Here is a 22,500-nt window from a genome sequence, read left to right on the forward strand (position 1 = left end):
AAGAAAGAAAAGAAGGTGTGAAAGAGATAAATGGAGGTATGGAGTAAGAAAGAGAGAGCAAAAGACTGTAGTGAAAGAGAGAGAAAGAGGCATTGATAGACATACAGAATGAGAATGGGAGAGAGAAAAGAGGTGGATATAGTGAAAGAGATAAAGAGGTATAGTGACAAATTCTGGCACAATCCAGGTGCCTCAGGCAGCATCGGTGTGAGCCGTGATTGTTGCAATTGTTCCACTGTACACAAAGGGTAGTGGGGCAGAGAGGGTGTGCGGTGTGTGTGTGCGTGTGTGTGTGTGTGTGTGTGTGTGTGTTTGTGTTTGTTTGTGTGTGTGTGTGTGTGTGTGTGTGTGTGTGTGTGTGTGTGTGTGTGTGTGTGTGTGTGTGTGTGTGTGTGTGTGTGTGTGTGTGTGTGTGTGTGTGTGTGTGTGTGTGTGTGTGTGTGTGTGTGTGTGTGTGTGTGTGTGTGTGTGTGTGTGTGTGTGTGTGTCTACATCTGTGATCCTGTGTCTGTGTGTCTTGAATTTTCTGTAAGATGACTCTCAGGAAGCGATGCAATGAGTAGCCTACAAAGTCAGACCAAACAGACCCACTCCCCCAACACACACACACACACACACACACACACACACACACACACACACACACACACACACACACACACACACACACACACACACACACACACACACACACACACACACACACACACACACACACACACACACACACACACATTGGCATGACCTCTACTCAACCACAAAACACACACACACAGAAATATCAGCAATACCCTACTGCCCCCGCCCCCACACACACACACCACCCGCCCACCCACCTCCCTACCCTGAAAACATTATCCGTCCATTAAGTAAAAGATTCCAGAATTCTGTTTCACTGTTCTATTCTCTTTACCAATCCACTCTGTCAGCGTATCACAACAACAAACATGTACTGTTTAATGACTGTAATGCTGCCTTCTGCTTATGTTGTCTGTCCATTACCACAAATGTGGGACAGATTGAATAGATCTCATGAAATGGAAATGGTCCATCTAGATTGGATAAGTTTCCGACCACACTGTCTGTGTTTTTAGATGTGTTTGTTTTTTTTATTTGGGTTTTTTTCACTGAGTAAATTTAACTTCATTAAGTCATTAAGACTAGCTTCTAATTAGCGTTTTATATGTGCAAACTGTTTAGAGTTGAAACTTTCACTCCTATGTAATTAGTATTTAATTACACACCCTCTACTCAGAAAGAGCAGACGGTGCCTACTATTTCAATCGTGCTTAAAGTACCCAGTGATACACAGAGCATTTAGACTTCCCAAATCTTCCAAAATACCAGCTGTTAAAACATAACTAAAACATGTGATTTTGTTTGAAGCAAAAAAAGGGGGAAAACACAGAATAATAATAAAGTAATCAAAGAGTACAACAAGGTGACTTGGATATGGCAAACCGTTTAGTATTTGTCTATTTGGTGATCTTCCATTTTGAAATCAGGAAGTAACATGTAATCACCTGTAATAACTGTTGGGATTTCCCAGCTCATGCACAGCACAAGCCTCAGCCCTACATGAGAGTAATACTCTATCTTATCTTGCTGTATCTTCTTAAAAAGGTGTCTGGAGACGCTAGGACAACAAACCCAGTGCAGCACTCTACATCCCCCACAGGGCACTTGGCAAGACGATCAAACAAGATGGCAGTGCCTCGGACACAACAAACACTTCCTCTACGACTCTTCGACTTCCTCTTTACATTATGATGTAATAGAACATTAGAACGATCTCTGTTCTAGAACATGAGCTGTGCTATCAGGTGTGTCCCCGTTTACCCTGAGAACATTCTATTCTTACGTACCGCGCTGGCGCTTACATAATTTGTCCTTTCTTTAGTTTTACTTTTTTATGTTGTTATTTTTAGAAATCGCAACATTCTCTTTGCTCTTGCTGGTTGGTTGTAAACAACGGCAAGTCACTTTTACGTGAAAGACAAAAAATCCTCCCTTACAAAAGCATACAAAAGTACATCAGTCATGAGTGGAATATGACTGTCTGATATACAACACCTTGTTAGTTGACATTACTTGCTTTCTGGTTCTGCATGCATTTCGAGAAAGCTACGATTTTATGTGAATAACAGTATGTTGATTCTTCTACCAGAGGACTGCATATGTGATTATGAGGTATTATGAGAAGCAGGAAAAATCAATCACCCAGGTGACCTATGCGCCTTTAGCTGCGTGCCGTTTATTGAAAACTCAATCCTGAATCGAAGCCGAAGAAGAACAAGCTAATCCTTAATCTACATCCTGCCTTTGGATTTTTCCATTTGAGTTTATCCAGGAGATGATTTCCCAGCTTGAGATCAATAAAGTAAATCCATATCTTTAGGCTACTGGGTCGAGTTTAGATGTTTTTTGTGGCATCATAATGTGCACAGTTTGACCAATGGAACATCGAAAAAGCTTTTCTACCATAGTGTTCACTACTACATTACATGTCATGTACATTCCATGTCATGGTCATGTGAGTCATGACCATTTATAAAATGCAAACACAAAGCACGGGAAACACACTATATACGTACATCTATAAAACACAACATCCAACAAGGGCCTTGTGTGAAGGTCATGAGCTCACCATGGCATGAGGCGTCCGATTCTGGTCCACCTGCTCTTGGTGATGAAGAAGCCCACCACAGGGTCGGTGAAGGCCCCCCAGGCCTTACCAATGAACAGCACCATGGAGGCCTGGAAAGGGTTAATCTACAGAAGGAGAGAAAGAAAGAACACATCCCAATGGGAGTACATGTCAGGACCGCTGACAGCTTTTGCTGGGCCCAGGGCAAAGTCATCTGAAAGGCCCCCCATCCAATACATACAATGTAATGAAAACCCAATTCTGGGCCCCCTCTCTCCCTGGGCCCGGGAACAATTGAGCCCTTTGTCACCCCTTGTCAGCTTCCCTGGTACATGTTATACTGTAAACATACTCCCATTGACGCATTCACACAACACACACCAGCGTAGCAACTCGACCAAAAAATATATATACATTAAAAGAAATAATAAAGGTCCACAGACTGTCACACAGGGCTGTCATATCAGTAACACTTTACTTGACGCCGGCGTCATACGTATGACATAACAGCGTCACAAACAGAGTTGTAACACAGTAATGGACATGTCATAAACATTATGTCAATGCCATGAACATTTTATGACTGTTTCCATGTGACATTCCAAAGTGACATTTGGTTATGGTATAACTTCCCAAAACAATGTCAACTTTCCATGACCATAAGGCGTTGACATATGACAATCACATTGTGTTTATGACTCGTCCATGACTGGTACTGTTATGACAATGTCATGTCTATGACGCCATTACATACATTATGGACACAATACTTGGACTTTTATTATTACATTACATTACATTGCATTTGGCAGACGCTTTATAACCAAAGCGACTTTCAAAAGAGGACATCGTCATAGCCAACATCACTAGCAAATACAAAGTGCACAGGGAAAATACAGAGTAACAAGTGCAGATGCAAAGAAGGCTTAGTTTTTTGTTTTTTTAAATGAATACACACACAACACACACCCATACACTTTGATGAAGGATGTCTCCAAAACGTTGCGCAATTAAACTACCATTTGAGAATGCACGGACATCACATCAGTGCAGGTGCTGGACCAAAACAAAAGTAGCCTCTTCATTCAGATGGGCCCTTCAACAGGCCTATTCACTCTTAACTTTACAAAAACCTGAACGACATTACAACAACATTGCTATGACAATACAGAGCATCATAAGTAAGAGATGAAAACATGGTCGTTACATTAGCATTAGTGTCATGGTAGGGAAGGGGAAAAGGTCGCACACCAATAAAACACGACCCACTGCTAGTTTCTCAGCTCGGCATTTCGGACACGAACTTGTACTTCGATGAAGGACGCGTCCAAAACGTTGAGCTGATACACTTGCTTTTAGGCGCATGTAATGACATTCACATGGTTATGACTCATCCATGAGTGTGTCATGACACTGTTTGGACAGTGTTCTGGCACATTTCAGACACAAATTTGAACTTTTTGATGGACGTGTCCAAAACGTTGAGCTAATAAACGCGCTTTTAGGTGCATGTAATCTTCCTTTAATCTTCAGGGGCACAGCAGGCAACGCGCACCACACCAGCCCCTGAGGAAGTCATTAGACAGATAACCCACACTCACAAAACGACCCCTCAGGTCCCCCCATAGGAGACGTTTAATTTACTTTTTTTTACAAGAATCAATTTCGACATTAACAAGGCTGGAAGAAGCAGCTGATAAGACACTAAAAACGGGGCCGTCTTCTGATTAGTCTTCGACCCTAAGATAATTCAAAGTGATCGAATGGCTGTACATGTCCTATAAAAAGTAGGAGATGGGCCACTTTTACAGTATGAGTAAGCAGCATACATACACAATCTATCTATAATAAATAATAAATTCCAATATATGCATATAACAAAATATGCATGCCTTATTCATATATGAGGAAAATAAGAAATGGTCCACTTTAACAGTATGTGCAATACAGTGCGAACATACATATATAGACATGCATATAAAATTCATTTATTTTTATGTGAGTCAAACAGAGTGCAAAGTGAAGCTCCGGCTCTCACCTGGGCGACGTCCAATAGGAAGATCTGCAGGAAGAAGGCTGTGGCACTTCCGGCGACCTGATTGGGCGCTCCCCCGATGGCGAAACATAGCTTACTGCCCACTGACAGCTTCTGGTCCACTCTGGTCTATGGGGGAACACATAACCATGCAAGAGTCAGTACTGAATAAATACATTCATATTGAGATGCTAGTCTGTAACAGTAATGGTAGCAACAGCAGCATAATTACTACAACTACAGTACAACAGCAACAACAACAACAACAACAACAACATGTGTTTAGACACTTGTCCTTGACAATAAACAAGAGTACGTATGATAAAAAGGGACACAAACAACAAAACATAGAATAGACTCAGGTAAACAGACAAGGAACAACTTAGGGATTACAACTGCGGAACAGTCAATGAGTGTCCAGAGGAAATGAGTATCATCATCAGTATCATCAATATAATTCACTTTATTTTGTTTAATGTATTCTCTTTGTTGCTTCATAGCACCTTGTTCAATGTTCATTTAATTTAAAATGAAATGCAGCAATACGTATCAGTCTCTTATTCACATGCTTCCCCTTTCCACTATAAAGAGCCGTAAAAATATGTCAATATCGTGGATGTCATTTTGGCACGGTCACAAAATTACAAACCGTAGCAAATTTCTTATGTCTTAATCAGTCGCTTGAAATTGATAATTACAGTCCAATCTTTGTCCCCATGAAAGGAAAAGGAAAATTGACATTCCTTGACTATGTTTTTGATCCTTCATTCAAAGACGTGTGTGTGACAAAAGCCGCCCAAGAGAAGAAGGGAGCAAAAAAAAAGAGAAGATAGGATTTCCACTTTGGCATTTCGCACAAGACCTCAACAGAGCCGGTTCAAAGCCACAAACGACTTCTGGGAGATGAAGGGGGCGGCTTTTTTGGCCGACGAGACGCCTGCCTAACCGTGCGGCTGGCACTCCTGTGGCTCCACTTCCTCCACTCCGGAGTCGGAGTGAGGCCCTAAATCACAGAGCTTGTGCACATCAAAGTCTGCTGAGGCGCAACGCAACTAAACTTCACAGAGATCTTTTCCCAAATCTAGAAGGTCCTCCGAAGGAGGAAAAGAACTCTAGACGAGAGCAGAGCAAGTTCCACCACTCCACTCTAGTCAGGCATGCTATAATGACTACCTCCTGGGTGGCTGTTATTTTCTTCTTTTTTTCCATCAGAAGATACAAGCATCGACTGACTGACTGACTGACTGACTGACAGACTAACTGACTGACTTCATTGGCTGAGAAGTCTAGTGGTAACAGTCCTAAATCACAGAGCTCATGCACATCAAAGTCTCCTGAGGCGCAACTTCAACTGACTTCATAGAGATCCTTCTTAGATCTAATAGGGCCTCAGAAGGGGCAAGAACTCTCCAGAGAGCTCAGAGTCTGCTTTAGCAATAAGCAGACAGGGGTCTCAAAAAATTTGTCCATTGTAGGGGGCCTACCAACAGTCAGCCACACCACAGTAAATACTGAACGAAAGTAATTTAAAAGGGCCCCATATCTATATTTTGCCTAGGACCCCAAATGGGTAACCACTCCACTCTAGCTAGCCAGGCATGTTATAATAACCTTGTGTTCATTTTTTTCTTCTTTTTTCCATTCAGAACATACAAGTGTGACCTGACTGACAGAGCAGGGTTTCCCCAAGCACTTTATTGCTAAGGTGGCCACCTTGACAAGGAACACCTACCACCTTGACTAGGTCCCCTCAAAAGATATATTATGTGACATATTCCATGTTATGACTGTCATTTCTGAAGTTGCTTAGCCAAAAAATATACTTTTAACGCCCCACAAAAAAAATTCTGGAGGAAACACTGCAAGACTTGACTTCATTGGCTGAGAAATCCAGTGATGACGAGGGCAAATTGGCAACAGTCGCCTCCATCATCACCACTTTAGACCTCTGGAGTACCCCCCACCCTCTCTCTGAACAAAAGTAACCCAAATTGAAGGCAGCGGCGTCTAGTCGCATTGCTGCCGAACCCCCATACCACCACAACTCCACGCCCATTATTAGATGGGTTTGTCCAAGTATTGAAGTGGGTAAAGCTGTTGATGACTGGTGATGAATGCCTTCTGCTTTTGTGTGTGAAAGAGAGAGAGAGAGAGAGAGAGAGAGAGAGAGAGAGAGAGAGAGAGAGAGAGAGAGAGAGAGTGTGTGAGTGTGTGAGTGTGTTTGCGTGTGTGTGTGCGTGCACGTACGTGTGTGTGTGTGTGTGTGTGTGTGTGTGTGTGTGTGTGTGTGTGTGTGTGTGTGTGTGTGTGTGTGTGTGTGTGTGTGTGTGTGTGTGTGTGTGTGTGTGTGTGTGTGTGTGTGTGGTTTTGAGGAACTAGACAGGGAAACACTTCAACACACACATGTAATCACCAAGACATAAACATTACGCACTCACATACACACACACGGCAAATGCCAACACACTAAGATATGCACTATCACTAAGCTAATCCATTAATATGGGTTATGGTGGGAAAAACGTAAGGGTTGGATGACCCAATCCACTAGACAATGAATCACATTGTTAAGTTTTGTGTGACAGTTGTCAAATAGGAAAAGATCATTTATTCTGCAAAATCTTATTTTTTGTCTCAGGTGCAGTCATAAGCTTTCTGAAGCTTGAATCCATTCTGAGTACAGAAAAAAACAGGTAAATGAAATGTCCACAACCGCTATCACCAACAGATAAAGCAGTTTGTGTGTTTGCAGTAACTTGCATTGTGATGGTAGTGGCTGAGGTGTTACAGTGGTACTCAAACTCTCAAACATAAGATTTGCAATACACTTGGAATGGAGACTGTGATTCATTTGAGTTCATGCTCTAGAGCAATTAATTATGAGCAAATGAATGAATCAAAATTCATCAAAGTCCCAAACACTAGTTATGTTTTAACCTGCGACACTGCACTGGTTGTGGCCCTCTTGCAGCATTATTGGAAAAGACTGTCTACTCCAAACCAGTACCTCCCTTCCTCACCTCTTACTTGTGGCCTCACGCTTCACTGATTCCTCACCTCCATGGAGAAAACAGTAACGGCAGAGATTCTTTAAGTATATAGAGATATGCCAATGTAATAGGTTGCTATGGGCACCTAACATGACCAGGTTCCGGTCTGCCTAAAGGGGCGTGTCATAATACTCCTAGTATTGAATAGAACAGTCCTTAGGTCTGCCTAGGTCTGCCTAAAGGGGGATTTCACCCCCCTCCCCCTTGCAATAATAGAACCCAATGGGCCAATGGAACCTCTCTCTCTCTACTCTCTCTGGTAACGGTTCCTTGCTGTCCTTTGAATGGTGCTTTTTGCAAGATATTAAATATCACTTCTATGGTCAATGACGTCTTGCCTCCCATCTCGAGGCCACAAGCACATGGAGAGGATGAGAGGTATTAGATTGAAAAGCACCCTTAGCCTACACGCTCAGGCCGCGATCACACTAGATGCCGATTTTACAGTAGGGGGCGGATGTGTTCGATTGTTTGCTCATGAAAATGAGCATATTCCGCGTCGAATATCAGCGCATGGCGGATCGCGGTTTTCTGCCTCCCTGCACCGTGCGGATCCAGTTGAAAAAAATTGAAGGCAGAAATCTGCGTCCAGTGTGATCGTGGCCTTACATATGACTGATGTTCCCTGACATGATCTGGGTTTATGGCCATAACAGGTGATAGGACAGTTTGGAGTGAGACAGGAAAGGAGCTGGGAGAGAGAGATGGGGAAAGCTCGGCAAATGACCCGGGCCAGAATCGAACCTGGGTTCACCGTTGTAGCAGTGCAGAGTCCAGCCACGGCTGGGCCTGACTGATGTTTCTTGGCGCGTGGTGTGTAGCAGCGTGTGTGTTGGCAGCAGCTTAAGGGTTTTACACACTAAGCTCTTGTGGGGGATGTCCTTTTCGACAGCTTATGTGTGTGTACATTATGTGTGCAAATAAAGTGCTATTTATATCTATTTATGTCTATTTATGTCTATTTATGTTTCTGACACGATTCACGTATTAATGGTGCAATAAGAGGTGCCTCAACTGTCTGTGTGTGCGTGTGTGTGTGTGTGTGTGTGTGCGTGTGTGTGTGTGTGTGTGTGTGTGTGTGCACGCGCTTGCCTGCATGTGTGCATGTGTGTATGTCTGTGGACGGCGTAACTAAACGAGAAAGTGTGTTTAAGTGGGGGGGGCAGGGGAGGGGAGGGGGTAGTGTTGCCACATTAAAGGACACACTTACCGCCCGTGCAGAGACACTCATACTTATCACAGCTGCCCACAGAATGTCCCCTCTCCGACAGCTATACACACACTAAAATACAACACACACACACATGTTCAAATTGCAACTTAAAATACAACAAAATAAAATCACAACCATAAAACAAAAGTAAAGGCAGCATTTTCTACTTTGCTTTTCAGGGAATAAACATCTTTAGCTCTCCACTCGTCTCTTCCTGTCTCTTCTCATCTCTCCTTTCCTCCCCTCCTCTCTCTTTCTCCACTCTGACACTCTGAGAGCACCCTGCTGCCCTCACCCTTCTTTCTCTGCTTTTACCACGTCACTTTCTCTCTTTTTTTCCTCTCTCTCCTCTCCTCACTTCTCCTTTTCTTCTCTGAAGACCTCAAAGAGCTCATTTTAACTCATCTACACTCTCTTGTCCACACTCCTGATTTATGCTTTCTACCATTGTGTTGTCTTTGGCTTAATTTAAAGGTGCACTGTGTAATATTTTAATATTCCAGAATGCCTATTCACAAATGTTATCTTTTTCATGAATAGGCCTACTTCAAATTACAATCAAATTTTGAGTATTCATTATTGCACTTTTCATACATGAAAAGGGGATCTTCTCCATGGTCCGCCATTTTGAATTTACAGAAAAAGACATTTTTAGCTGCAAAACTTACTATTCATAAAAAGATAGGCAGCACAGTCTCAATGAGAAGCACAGTTGCAATCCTTACTCTTACCACTATCCTACACAGTGCACCTTTAAATATCATTGTACTGTATAATGGACAATAAATGCCTTCTATCCTATTCTATTCTATCCTATTCTATTCTATTCTATTCTATCCTATTCTATTCTATTCTATTCTATTCTATTCTATTGTATATTCCCTCATTTTTCTCTTCTCCCCTCTCCCCTTCATACCCATCTTATCTCTTCTTCTCTTGCTCTCTGAAGACCTCACCCTTATGCCCCATCTCTTTCCTCATTTCAACGCCTCTTTTCTCCTCTCCTCACTCCTTACTTATCCTCTATTTTCTCTCTCGTCTCTCCTCCCCTCCCCTCTCATCTCTTCTCTCCTCTCTAAAGACCTCACCTCTAACCCGCCCTGAGGCTCTCCAGTCTGCAGTGCTGTGTGCTCCAAGGGTAACCCCCCCCCCCCCACTATGTAATGCCAGTGGCTGCTGCTCAATCCCCCTCTTCGAGAAAAACTGTAATTAGCTTTTTTTTGGGGGGGGGGGGGCTTTATTCTCTTCCCCTTTCCTTTCTTCATTTATCTATTTTCTTCCTTGTTCCTCTCTCTCTCTCTCTCTCTCTCTCTCTCTCTCTCTCTCTCTCTCTCTCTCTCTCTCTCTCTCTCTCTCTCTCTCTCTCTCTCTCCTGGTAATTCACTCATAAAATGATTGCTCTCGTGCCAGTTCAAAGAGCAAGAGGGAGAGTGAAAAAACAAAAGAGAATCATACAGACTGAGATTGAAAAGAAAGAATAAAAAGTAGGAAAGGGTGAAAGAGGGCGTGTGTATGTGTGTGTGTGTGTGTGTGTGTGAGAGAGAGAGAGAGAGAGAGAGAGAGAGAGAGAGAGAGAGAGAGAGAGAGAGAGAGAGAGAGAGACAGACAGACAGACAGACAGACAGACAGACAGACAGACAGACAGACAGACAGACAGACAGACAGAGAAACACACCCAATCAGGCTTGTACTTCCTCACCACCGTTAAATGTAAAATTACACCATAACCAAGAGGAGTCTGGAGTGACACACACACACACACACACACACACACACACACACACACACACACACACACACACACACACACACACACACACACACACACACACACACACACACACACACACACACACACAGAGCTCTTGTGGAATGTTTTTGGAATGCTCTTTCCTTCACTATTCGTTATCCACAAAGATGTGAAATAAAAAAAATGTCCACAATAACCCTTCTGAAATAATAATTGAGTAATTCCTCCATTTGGAACACCTTTGTCAAACTGTACTGAATGTCCTGTAAAGAGAAGCTTGTGTGTGGGGGGAGGGGAATAGAGGAGCGGTAAATGTGCAGGGCTTTGGAGCTCTTTATAATCTTTGTCAATAACACTATGAACCTGCATCAGCGACTCCATCCTTTCTAGCACACTCCATCAGGACACCTGAGACCTGTGCTATGGGATGCCGAAACAGCAAAGTAGCAGTAGCCGATCAGTTGTCTTTTTCTGAAATGATCAACCGATGCGGTGAGACTCAGAATTAGTCAGCTTGACAGTAATAGTGTGGCGCTGAGGCTGATGAGGGATCTCTGAGGCATGCTGATAGCTGCGTAATTTGAGGGAAAAAAACAAGGAGGGTACTTCCCTTCTCACCAGATACAGTAAGTGTCCAGTACCCAGACTGTTATCTGCAGAGGCATAAACAGGATATCCTCTGGTGTCTGGACCAGTGGGTGTTGAAGGCCCCTGCTTCGCCACATCCATTACATTACACAGTAGTGATAGTGATTGCTCTTATCAAGAGCGACTGTTACACCCTTGGCTGTGGCTCAAAGAGGTGGCCTGGGGCGTGTGTTATAGGGCTACCGAGATGGATCCTAAGACCAGAGGGTTGCAGGTTTTAATCCCACCCTTCCACTCCCTACTGCACTTCATGGCTGAGGTGCCCTTGAGTAAGGTACCTAACGCCACACTGCTCCAGGGACAGTAAACCAATAATACCATGTAAATAATTGTAGGTCACTTTAGATAAAAGCATCCACTTTTAGTGTAATGTACTGAAGTGTAATATAATGAATCAGTTATTCTACAGAGGCCTAAAAACCATGGCCACAACACAATCAACAGTCCTATCACAAAACAGTCCTATTTTCTCTCAAATGAACGGTGAGATACCCACACTGTGCATATGTCCCATTGTAACTGCCAGCTTGTACGTATGTTGGGGTAGCCATCTTGCATAGTCAGGGTGAGGTCCTTTTTTCATCAACCAATGCATGTTAAAATTCTGTATGTATGAACCATAATGTCTAACAAAACAGGTTCAGGGATAGGAACATTTCAAACCAATCTAACATCCTTAAGTCTTCCAAAACAGGTTCAGGAGTAGGAACATTGCAAACCAATAATGGTACATGGAAAATACCAATTTTAAAAAAATCTGTGCATGCAATATATTTTAGTAGCATGCACTGTACTGTGGCTAGCACATGTAGAGCGATTAAAAAGAATCCCTGCACTTAATTTAAAAATAAATAAACAAAACCTGCTCAGGAGACACTCAGCATCCAACTACATCCAATTTCATTTTTTTTTTCAGTGCATCATGTTTGCAGTGGGGGAGAATGTAGTTGATTGCCACCAGTTATGGTTGTCACACTCATCATATCTCAGTCTCTGAAGGTTGCTGATCAAAACTGTTGACACAGAAAAGTTGTAGTTTGTAGTTTGTTTGTAGTGTCACAAACTATGTTGATATTGGAGGTAAAAACACAATATGCAATGGGGTTGGTTGCCACATTTGTGCAAGGTGCCTTTGACAACCCCTGTCTTTGGAAGAGAATGGATTCTATGGGATCTATGACTATACAAATGTACCCAATGTTGACACATGTAGCATTGGATCTACATAGAAATGATTTCCTTCCGATAGAGTGTTTTTCCTAAAACTAGATATAAGTACAGTAAAAGAAATGTGACAACCAACCCCACTCTCCCCTGCATTTCTAGAAGTCCTTTTCCTTCACTCTAACCGTGAACTTTGCCATTGCCGCCGCGTTCTCAGCAGATTGTGATGGGCAGGCACACACAGAGGGCGGCAGAATGAATCTGGTTAGATAAAATGATAAGCAGTTTAAGGGTTTATCCATAAGCAGGATTTGCGCTTGCTGTTTTTTCATCTGATGTCACTGAAGGGCTTCAGCCAGCGCTAGTGCTGTTATGTAAATTGCAAGCATGCCCCCATCATGTGCCTGTCGTCCGTGTCCGTGTGATTGTCAGTGTGTGTGTGTGTGTGTGTGTGTGTGTGTGTGTGTGTGTGTGTGTGTGTGTGTGTGTGTGTGTGTGTGTGTGTGTGTGTGTGTGCGTAGGTTTGTGTGTGTGCATGCTTCAGTGTGTAAGTGTGTGTGTGTGTCCATTGAAAATCAACACAGTCGAGATCTTAAATGTAGTAAAGATCAATAATCAAAACACCTTCACCAAAACACCATCACCATTGATGTAGGCTGGGGGTTAAAGGGCCATGTGTGATGAAAAGGTGGAAAAATAAAAGAAAGCATCGCCCGCCGCTCAAATTCACCAGCTGTTACCACTTAGTCCGTATATGGCGAAACAGATTAGGACACAGAGGTCTAGTGCTGTCTTAAGGGATTAAATCGGCACAAACGTGGCACAAACATGGCGCAAATGTGGTGCGAATGTCGCCATGCCAGAGCAGCTCACACCAGTAGGCTACAGCACAGTCCCCAGCTAGCCACACTACTGGAGCACCGTGCTGGTGCCCGTTCCTGCACCTGATCGCGAACCAGGTGTCGTGATCACGCCGGAAAGTTGGTTCGCAATGCAAACTGCAAAATACTTGTTTTTTCTCCACGAATTGTGATGACAAGGTAGCCGTCAGCAGGTTCATCCGGGTAACACAGTCACATGTGGAAAAAGTTCAAAGCCTGGTATGAACACGGGTGGTTTGCAGATAAGAACTTCAGTGCCGAACGTTACTGGTGTGGGCACTGGCACGTCCCTCTGTTATAACCTTATTGTCACCAAATTAGTAATGACCAGGTCTGAATCGGTTACCTAAGACTCCCTGCATTGTCATAGCAATGTTGTTATGATATAGTTGAGTGCTGTCAGCAGAGCGTGAATTGGCCCATCGACGGGCCCATCTGCAGCAAGAGGCTACAGGGTACACAGTAATGTAGATGCAGATTGTGAGGCAGATTAGTTTAATCCAAAAACGAAAAATCACGAATCAAGGCACGCTTATTTGTGATTTTATTCTTTGGAATCAACACACAGTAGGATGGAAGAAAAGCCATTGTCTCTCTGCCCTGAGCCTCTACCGTGACTCAAAGAAAAAAAATCAAGCATGCAACCGTATGCGACCGAGTGCACAAACTTGCTTCAGGACCCCCGGAGCACTTTGCATGATATTGGAGGTATCATCTAGGGGGCAGATAGCCAACAGGGGGCAGATAGCAGACAGACTCTACCCCGACCTCAACATGGAAGTTCGGATGATCAACCCTTTGGTTTTCTCAATATTGCACTATACACATGCGTCCTTGTACCTTGTGTCACGTGCACAATCAGTGTGCACATGATTGTGCCCGCGCACACGTACTCTGCAGCAAACATGTCTCGGGCCATACATGTCCATGCATCCATCTAGCCTGATTATCATCGACTTTCAAATCTTTTCGAGACTTGGTCTGACCTAAAGCATAAATTTTACATTTCTCATACGGCATGGTTGACCCACCTCTCTTGGTTTGGTACTGGTCGAGGCCAGAAAAGGCTGTGCCGAAGTTTAAACCAAAGATTTAGGCCTACTTAGTCACAATAGAACGTCTCTGCTTAAACCACGTCACTGCTTTGAACACGCCTCTACCCAGGGCCGTTGGAGCTGCTCAAAGCTGATTGGTTCCCAACAAAGTGGGTGGAGTTCCACAGCCCTCCAGAGCTCAGACAGTACTTGCATTGCTTTTTTCTGACTAATTTCGCAACACTTAAGGTTGTCACCCCTTCTGGTTTTGATATCTATCATTTTTTGTAAAAGATTTAACCATTGCCTCCAAGGGCCGTACTTTGAACACAAACTAGGATTTCCCTCTGCACTTATTGAAGGCATATCGAAAGTGGCGACATTTACAGACACGCACACACACACACACGCACGCACGCGCACACATGCACGCACTCACACACTAACATAAACACACACACACACACACAAAACCTGTTAATGAGCCACACACAGACACAGACACACACGCACGCACGCACACACGCACGCATACACACGCAAGCACGCGCACACAAACACACACAAACACAAACACAAACACACACACACACACACACACACACACACAGACGCACACAGACACACACACACACACACACACACACACACACACACACACACACACACACACACACACACACACACACACACACACACACACACACAAATTATGTGCACCAGTCTTTGCATGCTGATCCTCAAAGCTTTAAGTATGATCTGCCCTAGGCTGCCACAAAAGCATCCAAGTTATCACCACATTCATCCCTGAACATTTGAAAACGTCAGCTCATTCATGGAAATACAACGTTAATAATTCAGTAATTACAGTTGAATAAACAATTAGTAGTAATTAGTATGCACACATGTAAAATACAGTTAATTAGTAATTATCATGCACATTTAAATTTGCATCGACAAAATGCAGATTGAGTTGACTGAAACAAAGGATATGGTAAAAAAAACCCTCCCATTTTAATGTACGCCATAGGCACAGTAATTAAACATTTTGCATTCTTGTTTACTTTCCCTAAAATGTCAATAGGAGACTGGGCAGTAATGTGCTGATGCACCAATGCTGACATACCTGAGACAGACAACAGAGACTAGGAGCAGCTGCTAGCCTCACTCACTCTCACTCTCACATGGCAAGACAAGACAATGACTTCAGAGCCATAGATTCCCACTTCATCCATTATTTACTCTCTCTCTCTCTCTCTCTCTCTCTCTCTCTCTCTCTCTCTCTCTCTCTCTCTCTCTCTCTCTTTCCTTCGCTCTTTCGCTCTCTCTCTCTCTCTCTCTCTCTCTCTCTCTCTCTCTCTCTCTCTCTCTCTCTCTCTCTCACACACACACACACACAAACACACACACACTCTTTCTCTCTCTGGTTCTCTCTCTCTCTCTCTCTTGCGTGCGCATTCACACACACACACACACACACACACAAACACACACACACACATACACACACACACACACACACACACACACACACACACACACACACACACACACACACACACGTTCCTGTGTACACTACACACATACACACACGCACACACATGTCGGCATATGCACACACATACAGTATATGCACGGCATGCACACACACACACTACACACTAAACACATATGCATACACATGTACGTGCGCACACACACACACACACACACACACACACACACACACACACACACACACACACACACACACACACACAATCCGTCCCATCCTTCATACAGCTGACTGACACTCTGGTTTCTCTAAAAACAGGCCAGGGTAGCTACTGAAATGGCACACCTCACAGAAACATTCTGCCCTTGCTAAATTTTGTTCAGACACTACTGACATCGCATTTTTACATTTTGTGCATATACAGTATATATGTCTGTTATTTGTAAAAGAGCTTTATCTGAACAAGTGACAAGTACACATACACTGAGAAACAAAGGCAGATAATGACAGAGAGAGAGATATAGTGGCAGAGAGAGAGGAAGAAAAGAGAAGAGAGAGGGAGAGAGATGGGGGGAGAAAGGGGCAGAAAGAGAGGTAGAAAGAGTTAAAGACAGTCATGCAGAAGTGTACACACACACACACACACACACACACAAACAAAGACAGACCCCAACTCACGTACGCACACACACACACACACACACACACACACACACACACACACACACACACACACACACACACACACACACACACACACACACACACACACACACACACACACACACACACACACACAAAGGCAGACCCCCATGGCCCACTCTTTCATTGACCCCTGCATGATGATTGATGGAAATCACACGATATACGACAGTGGCAATGACCATCCCCATCTAATTCATCTCTGTTTATTGACACTGATGTTGACAAGCCGATTCCATCAGCACAAGTTCATCTCACCAAATGTCACGGACATCTGCTTCGAAACCCCATGTTTCACAAATGCCACAGAGGTTAATAGGACTCTCACCTCACCTCACATCCATTCCACACTCTGGTAACGACAAACCTACGCCTTCGAAACAGATTTGACTCAAGACACTTCCCTTGCCTGCTCACAATTACACAATACTTGTACTGTACTGCCCTACAAAGGCAAAGTGCAGTAACTACTGGACATATTTTGTCAAAATGGAGTTTCGACTGAAAATCGAAATTCGAGTTTCGACTGAAAATGCTCTTCATTACACCTCCACCATCTTATGACAAAACATTATGTCCCAAATGTGTCCCATTTTAGCTTTGTCAAATTTGCTGAAACTACAATATACAACCTAATACCAAAACTTAAAAGGAATGTTTCTCTGTTTCAATGTTGGCGTAGTTACTGCACTTTGCCTTTGTAGGGCAGAATAGTGCTCCTCAAGGTACAAGGTACCTCTCCTTTCGATTTGTTGTATACAATGTACGATTTGTCAGAAAACCAGATGGGGGAATATGTTTCAGATTTCAAGCAATATCAATGGAATTACATTAAACTGTGATTAAAATCATGTAGAAAAAGTCCCCCCCTACAAATCGCACCCTGGTTGTATACCATAATATGGTACAGGACCGAAAATGTATTTATTGTACCCGAGAAGGTAAAAGGGACAACCTGGTAGGTACATCACTGGCCTGACTACCCCAGCGACAAGCAGGCGTAGCCACTAAGGTACACAGTAGGTGCTTCAATGTGTCTGTGTGTATTGAAATCAAGGGGGAACAAATGAAGAGTTCAGATGCAAAACCCCCTAACTCCATTTCTGAAGACCTGCACTTCTATATTTTTAGAGAACACCGTTGTTGGTTTGGTTTACATTCATGTACTTGATAATACATATAAATAGTTATATTACATAAATAAAATTAAAAAATATGCAATTTTGATAGCTTTGTATTAAATAAAAATGAATTAAGATTATTTTCTGAAAAGGCACTTAGGGGGTTTTGCATCTGAACTCTTCAAATCTAGATCAGCCGGTAGATCAAATATGAGTCATTCCTTAAACACTCACTTTAACACACTTTGTTGCGCTGTGTCACACACACACACACACACACACACACACACACACACACACACACACACACACACACACACACACACACACACACACACACACACACACACACACACACACACACACACACACACACACACACACACACACAACCTGTTAATGAACCACAGACACACAGACACACAGACACACACACACACACACACACACACACACACACACACACACACAACACACACACCCTGCGTTACTCAGGTTAAACTTGTTTCTTTCTTTCTCTGTTTTCTGCACTACCGGTCCGGTCCTGGAGTGTGTTCTGGTACAGTGTGCACGAGCCAGGCATGAGGTGCCCCTGGGGGCAGCCGGCCGGCCGCTGTAGTGCAGAGGCATCAATATGGGGAGCATTCCAGTTCTTCATTAAAAACATACCGTTCCACATATTTCCACAATGGCAAGCTTCCATCCTGCCATCTGCCAGAACCAGACTGTTGTCTTCCCTCTCGTCTCGTCTCATCTCATCGCGGCTACACGGTCGGCCACATGCCTGTGGTCAGGACGTTTCCCGTCTTTACGAGGTGTTGTGTCCATCTCCCCAAATCCAAAAAAACGTTTCCCTTTAAAGCAAGTACTCCTAGCGTACGTCACGTGTATTCATCATCTCAACATAAGTACTTACTGAACGTACCGGTAAGTAATCTGTCCCACCAAGTCTCATTGAAGAGATTTAGTGTTAGTTCCCCAATGTGTCAATCAAAACAGCTGCTTTCTCTGACCAAGGCACCAACCCCTACAACATAGTGCATCTATAAAGAGCACAAGTCAACCACTGACGGAGAACTTCACACACACACACACACACACACACACATCAATACAACAAAAAACACCAGCCTACTGTAAATAACAATGCTCTCTTACCAGGTGTGGTGCTTTGACGTAGGTGGTCTTTGGATGCTTCATGACCAGCCTGCTTGTCTGGGAGCCCTCGGCGGCAGCTCTCTCTCCCTTGGCCATGGCGGTGAGAGTGCCGTCGGGCACAGTGGCGGCAGCAGCAGTGGCTCTAGCGGTGGTGGTGGTGATGGTGGTGGGGGTGAGTCTGACTCTGACTCTCCTCCCCTTCTCCTCTCCCTCCGCAGCAGCAGCAGCACCAGTGGCAGCGGCAACACACGTCTCCACCTCCATTCACATGCTGCCCTCAGGGCTCTCTCTCTGGCCTGGAGCCAAGAAAAGGGATGTGGGAGAGAGAGAGAGAGAGAGAGAGAGAGAGAGAGAAAGAGAGAGAGAGAGAGAGAGAGAGAGAGAGAGAGAGAGAGAGAGAGAGAGAGAGAGAGAGAGAGAGAGAGAGAGAGAGAGAGAGAGAGAGACTCTTCTGTCACTTTAGCATCTGCAAGACATTGCCATTCGTTTTGTGGCAGAATCACCTATCAGAATATCAGAAGTTAATTTTGAGACGGGACATTACTATACAGCAGTGGCGCTTTTACTTGTCTGTCACACTGGTAAACACTTGACTTCAGGTAAGGTGGGTACCCACCAAAACAACATGTACAAGGTCAAAGGGGAAAACGTCCATATGAAGACATCGCCCATTATACGCACCGGTATAAAATCTCTCCAAAACATTCAGATAACATTTATTTCTAATGATGTTAGGCTATATGTTACGCATAACGCGTGTCATTTTTTACTCAGCTGCGTATAGCGCTCGCATCTCAAATTCACATATTCACAATTTTGTTTTTGCTTGTTTTTAACCCAACTAAACGCACCGAACGGACACTAACCTGGTTGACGGGACAGGAGAGGCTCGCGCTGCCAGCGGACTACTGGGACTTTGTCAGCCGGGGCGCTGCGGGTTCATTCCAGAAGATGTAAAGGAGACTGCGGGGGCTGACGGTGCACATCCAATTGATTTTTTGTATAGACGGGACAACTAAAGGGGGAAAGGGCTCCTCCTAGAGGCACATTTTTAAAGCCACCACGTGTGTATACATAACATAACACATCACAACAACCTCTCTACTTTGGCGATACTTGGTGCGCAACCGGGCATGGCAGCGGCTTTGGTGTCTGTTGTGATGAGGAACAGACACTAAACAAAGACTATGAAAGTTATTCATCATCTCCCCAATAATATTATAATTTAGTGCCAGCAGCTAGCGCACCCAACTCCCGTGAACAAATCTGGGCACCAGTATCTCTTTTAATAACAAGTACTAAGCATCATGTCTCCACTGTGCAAATTGCGCTTGGGTTTCACTGCCACGCTTGAAGCAGCAGATGCAAAAGACGGCAGGGCTGTGTCTGGTCTGGTGGCGGTTTCCGCCCGGTCAGGGCCTATATTGCTTTCAGAATCTGACTGGTCCGCTAAACTGGAAACATCAGGTCCGCGCTGTTGAGTGGCAGCCGTTATTGCGTTCTGCGCATTGTAATTCAAGCCAGTATCTGAGAAGTAGGAAATGGCCCACATCCAGACGACGCGTGTCTGTCTAGGTAGGCTACTGGTAAACAAACAGGAGGGATGTAATGTGGAATAGTCACACATCTGGAATTAAAACAAGCCTATGCCTACCTGTATAGGTTATGTGAGATAGATTTCCTTGCGCGCGCGCCATGTATTAACATTTACTAAAAATCCACTTTTGCTATAGCCTGGGAACTCCCATACTGCCTTTAGCTCTACACAATCGTTTCGATCTGAATTGTGATTAGGTCTGGTGTTAACCAGGCAACTTTTGTTAGTGGTGAGAGAGGAATGGTGTTCAGCATCATTATGTTGCTGGTTGGAGAAAGTTTTTTTTCTGTAGGCTCATTCATCACTGCCACTGTAAACCTCCTCGACTGTCTGAATGGCCTCATATCTCCTCCGAAATTTTAAATATTTAAGATACTTGATAGTGTTCTGTCTCTTAGTGGGGAGATATAAATCCAGCTCATGGGCAGGCATATGGTTATTATTTCATGAACACTTCTTGTGGTAGGACCAGGGCCGTTTCAAGGTATTTAGGGCCCAAGCAAAGAGGGTCTTGGGGCTCCTTTCTTTCTTGTCAAACTATTAGGGAGGGGCCCCCCCTCAGAGTCCGATTTTAATAGCAGGATCATTACACTTTTCGGTCATTGAAATTAACTTGGTTTTTCTTCTCTAGTTGTCAAATACATAACCAATCATTGCCAGGGGGACACCCTCTAAGCAGGGGCCCATAGGCAGTTGCCTCGTTTGTTTGTCTGTTTGTGACAGGCCTGACACCAAATATCACTACATTATCATATTTTTTTGCCCTCAAACCTCTTCATACCTATGTGGAGAGAACCCAAAGCAATGCATGCAGATAACGTTTGATATAATAAACTTCATAAAAAGCAACTGAATGTGTTTATTTCCCTTTATTATTGCAGGCATTGTTCATCCCAAACTCCAGAGGAACACAAAAAAGTGCATTATTTTTTGCCTGACAGAGACAGACAATGCAGACACCCGTAACATTCAAAAGAAACTCCAAACAATCAAACTCTACGTTAAAAAACTTAGATAACAGCATTAGCCTATTTCACATTTCCCTATTCTTTGCCCTTAATTGCAGAGCTAGTACAAACCCACAACTATAGCTCTTTGCCGTTTTTGCTGTAAAACGAATCGCTTGGAACCAACTTAAAAATACAATAAATAACATTGGGTTAACTTAAAACATGGGATGCATATTCCTATCTTAGATGTCATTTGTAAAGTTGAAACAATGTTAAAACAAAAACCATGCATAACATTTCCTTGACTTTCTAAGTTGGCTCCATGCCTCAGTTTTTACAGTTACTGTACCGTGTAGTTGTTGATGTGTGTTTGTGCCTGTATACAGCACGTACTCACATTTTAGCATCTGTCTGCAAGACAGCGTTTGCAGACTTGTAATGAAGTATAGACATACTCTTACAGATGTAATAACAACACTAGTAGTATGATATTACATGGTTTCAACTTTGTAATATCATACTAGTAGTGTTGTAATTACCTCTGTAAGACTTGGAATTCTACTTTATCCAACTCTAAGTGTTTGTACCGTATATGCAGCTAGTGCAGCTATCCTCCGCTCTGCAGTACTGTACTTCCTGCCCTATCTGGTTCACATTAGCTTCTCTGTACACAGTGATATACAAAGCCGTGGCTTGGCGCTATAGCGTAGCACCACATCAAGGGGAGCCCTGTGGATGGCCTGCCCTGTATACAGTGCCTGTGGGCTGGGGTGGAGGGCTGTGGCGTGGTGGTGGTGGTGGTGGTGGTGGTAGTAGCAGGCGAGGGGCACAAATCAACACGGGGGAGAAAGCACTAGCAGACTGGCTGGCTATGCAATGGGAGCAGAGGATATGACCTGGGCTGGGGTTTTTACCTCTCATTTTCTTCAGTGTGTGTGTGTGTGTGTGTGTGTGTGTCTGTTGAGAATTGAAGGGCAGTCAGAAGAATCCAAAAGGGCTACTGTGTGTGTGTGTGTGTGTGTGTGTGGGTGTGTGTGTGTGTGTGTGTGTGTGTG

General features: G+C 43.8%; 1 protein-coding gene across 1 annotated transcript in view; it reads right to left on the reverse strand.

Moving 5' to 3' along the window:
- The window catches only part of mfsd2b (MFSD2 lysolipid transporter B, sphingolipid), a 41,850-nt gene extending 21,984 nt beyond the window's left edge, over positions 1–19,866 (reverse strand). Inside the window, exons 1-4 of the mRNA XM_063223033.1 lie at positions 19,765–19,866; positions 18,899–19,194; positions 4,686–4,811; positions 2,648–2,772 (exon numbers count right to left, since the gene is read on the reverse strand). Of these exons, the coding sequence (XP_063079103.1) occupies positions 2,648–2,772; positions 4,686–4,811; positions 18,899–19,162 (515 nt within the window). The 5' untranslated portion in view covers positions 19,163–19,194; positions 19,765–19,866. The remainder of the gene's footprint in view (positions 1–2,647; positions 2,773–4,685; positions 4,812–18,898; positions 19,195–19,764) is intronic.
- Between the last annotated feature and the right edge of the window lie 2,634 nt (positions 19,867–22,500).

This window comes from Engraulis encrasicolus, chromosome 18, assembly GCF_034702125.1.
Source record: "Engraulis encrasicolus isolate BLACKSEA-1 chromosome 18, IST_EnEncr_1.0, whole genome shotgun sequence".
Taxonomy (NCBI): domain Eukaryota; kingdom Metazoa; phylum Chordata; class Actinopteri; order Clupeiformes; family Engraulidae; genus Engraulis; species Engraulis encrasicolus.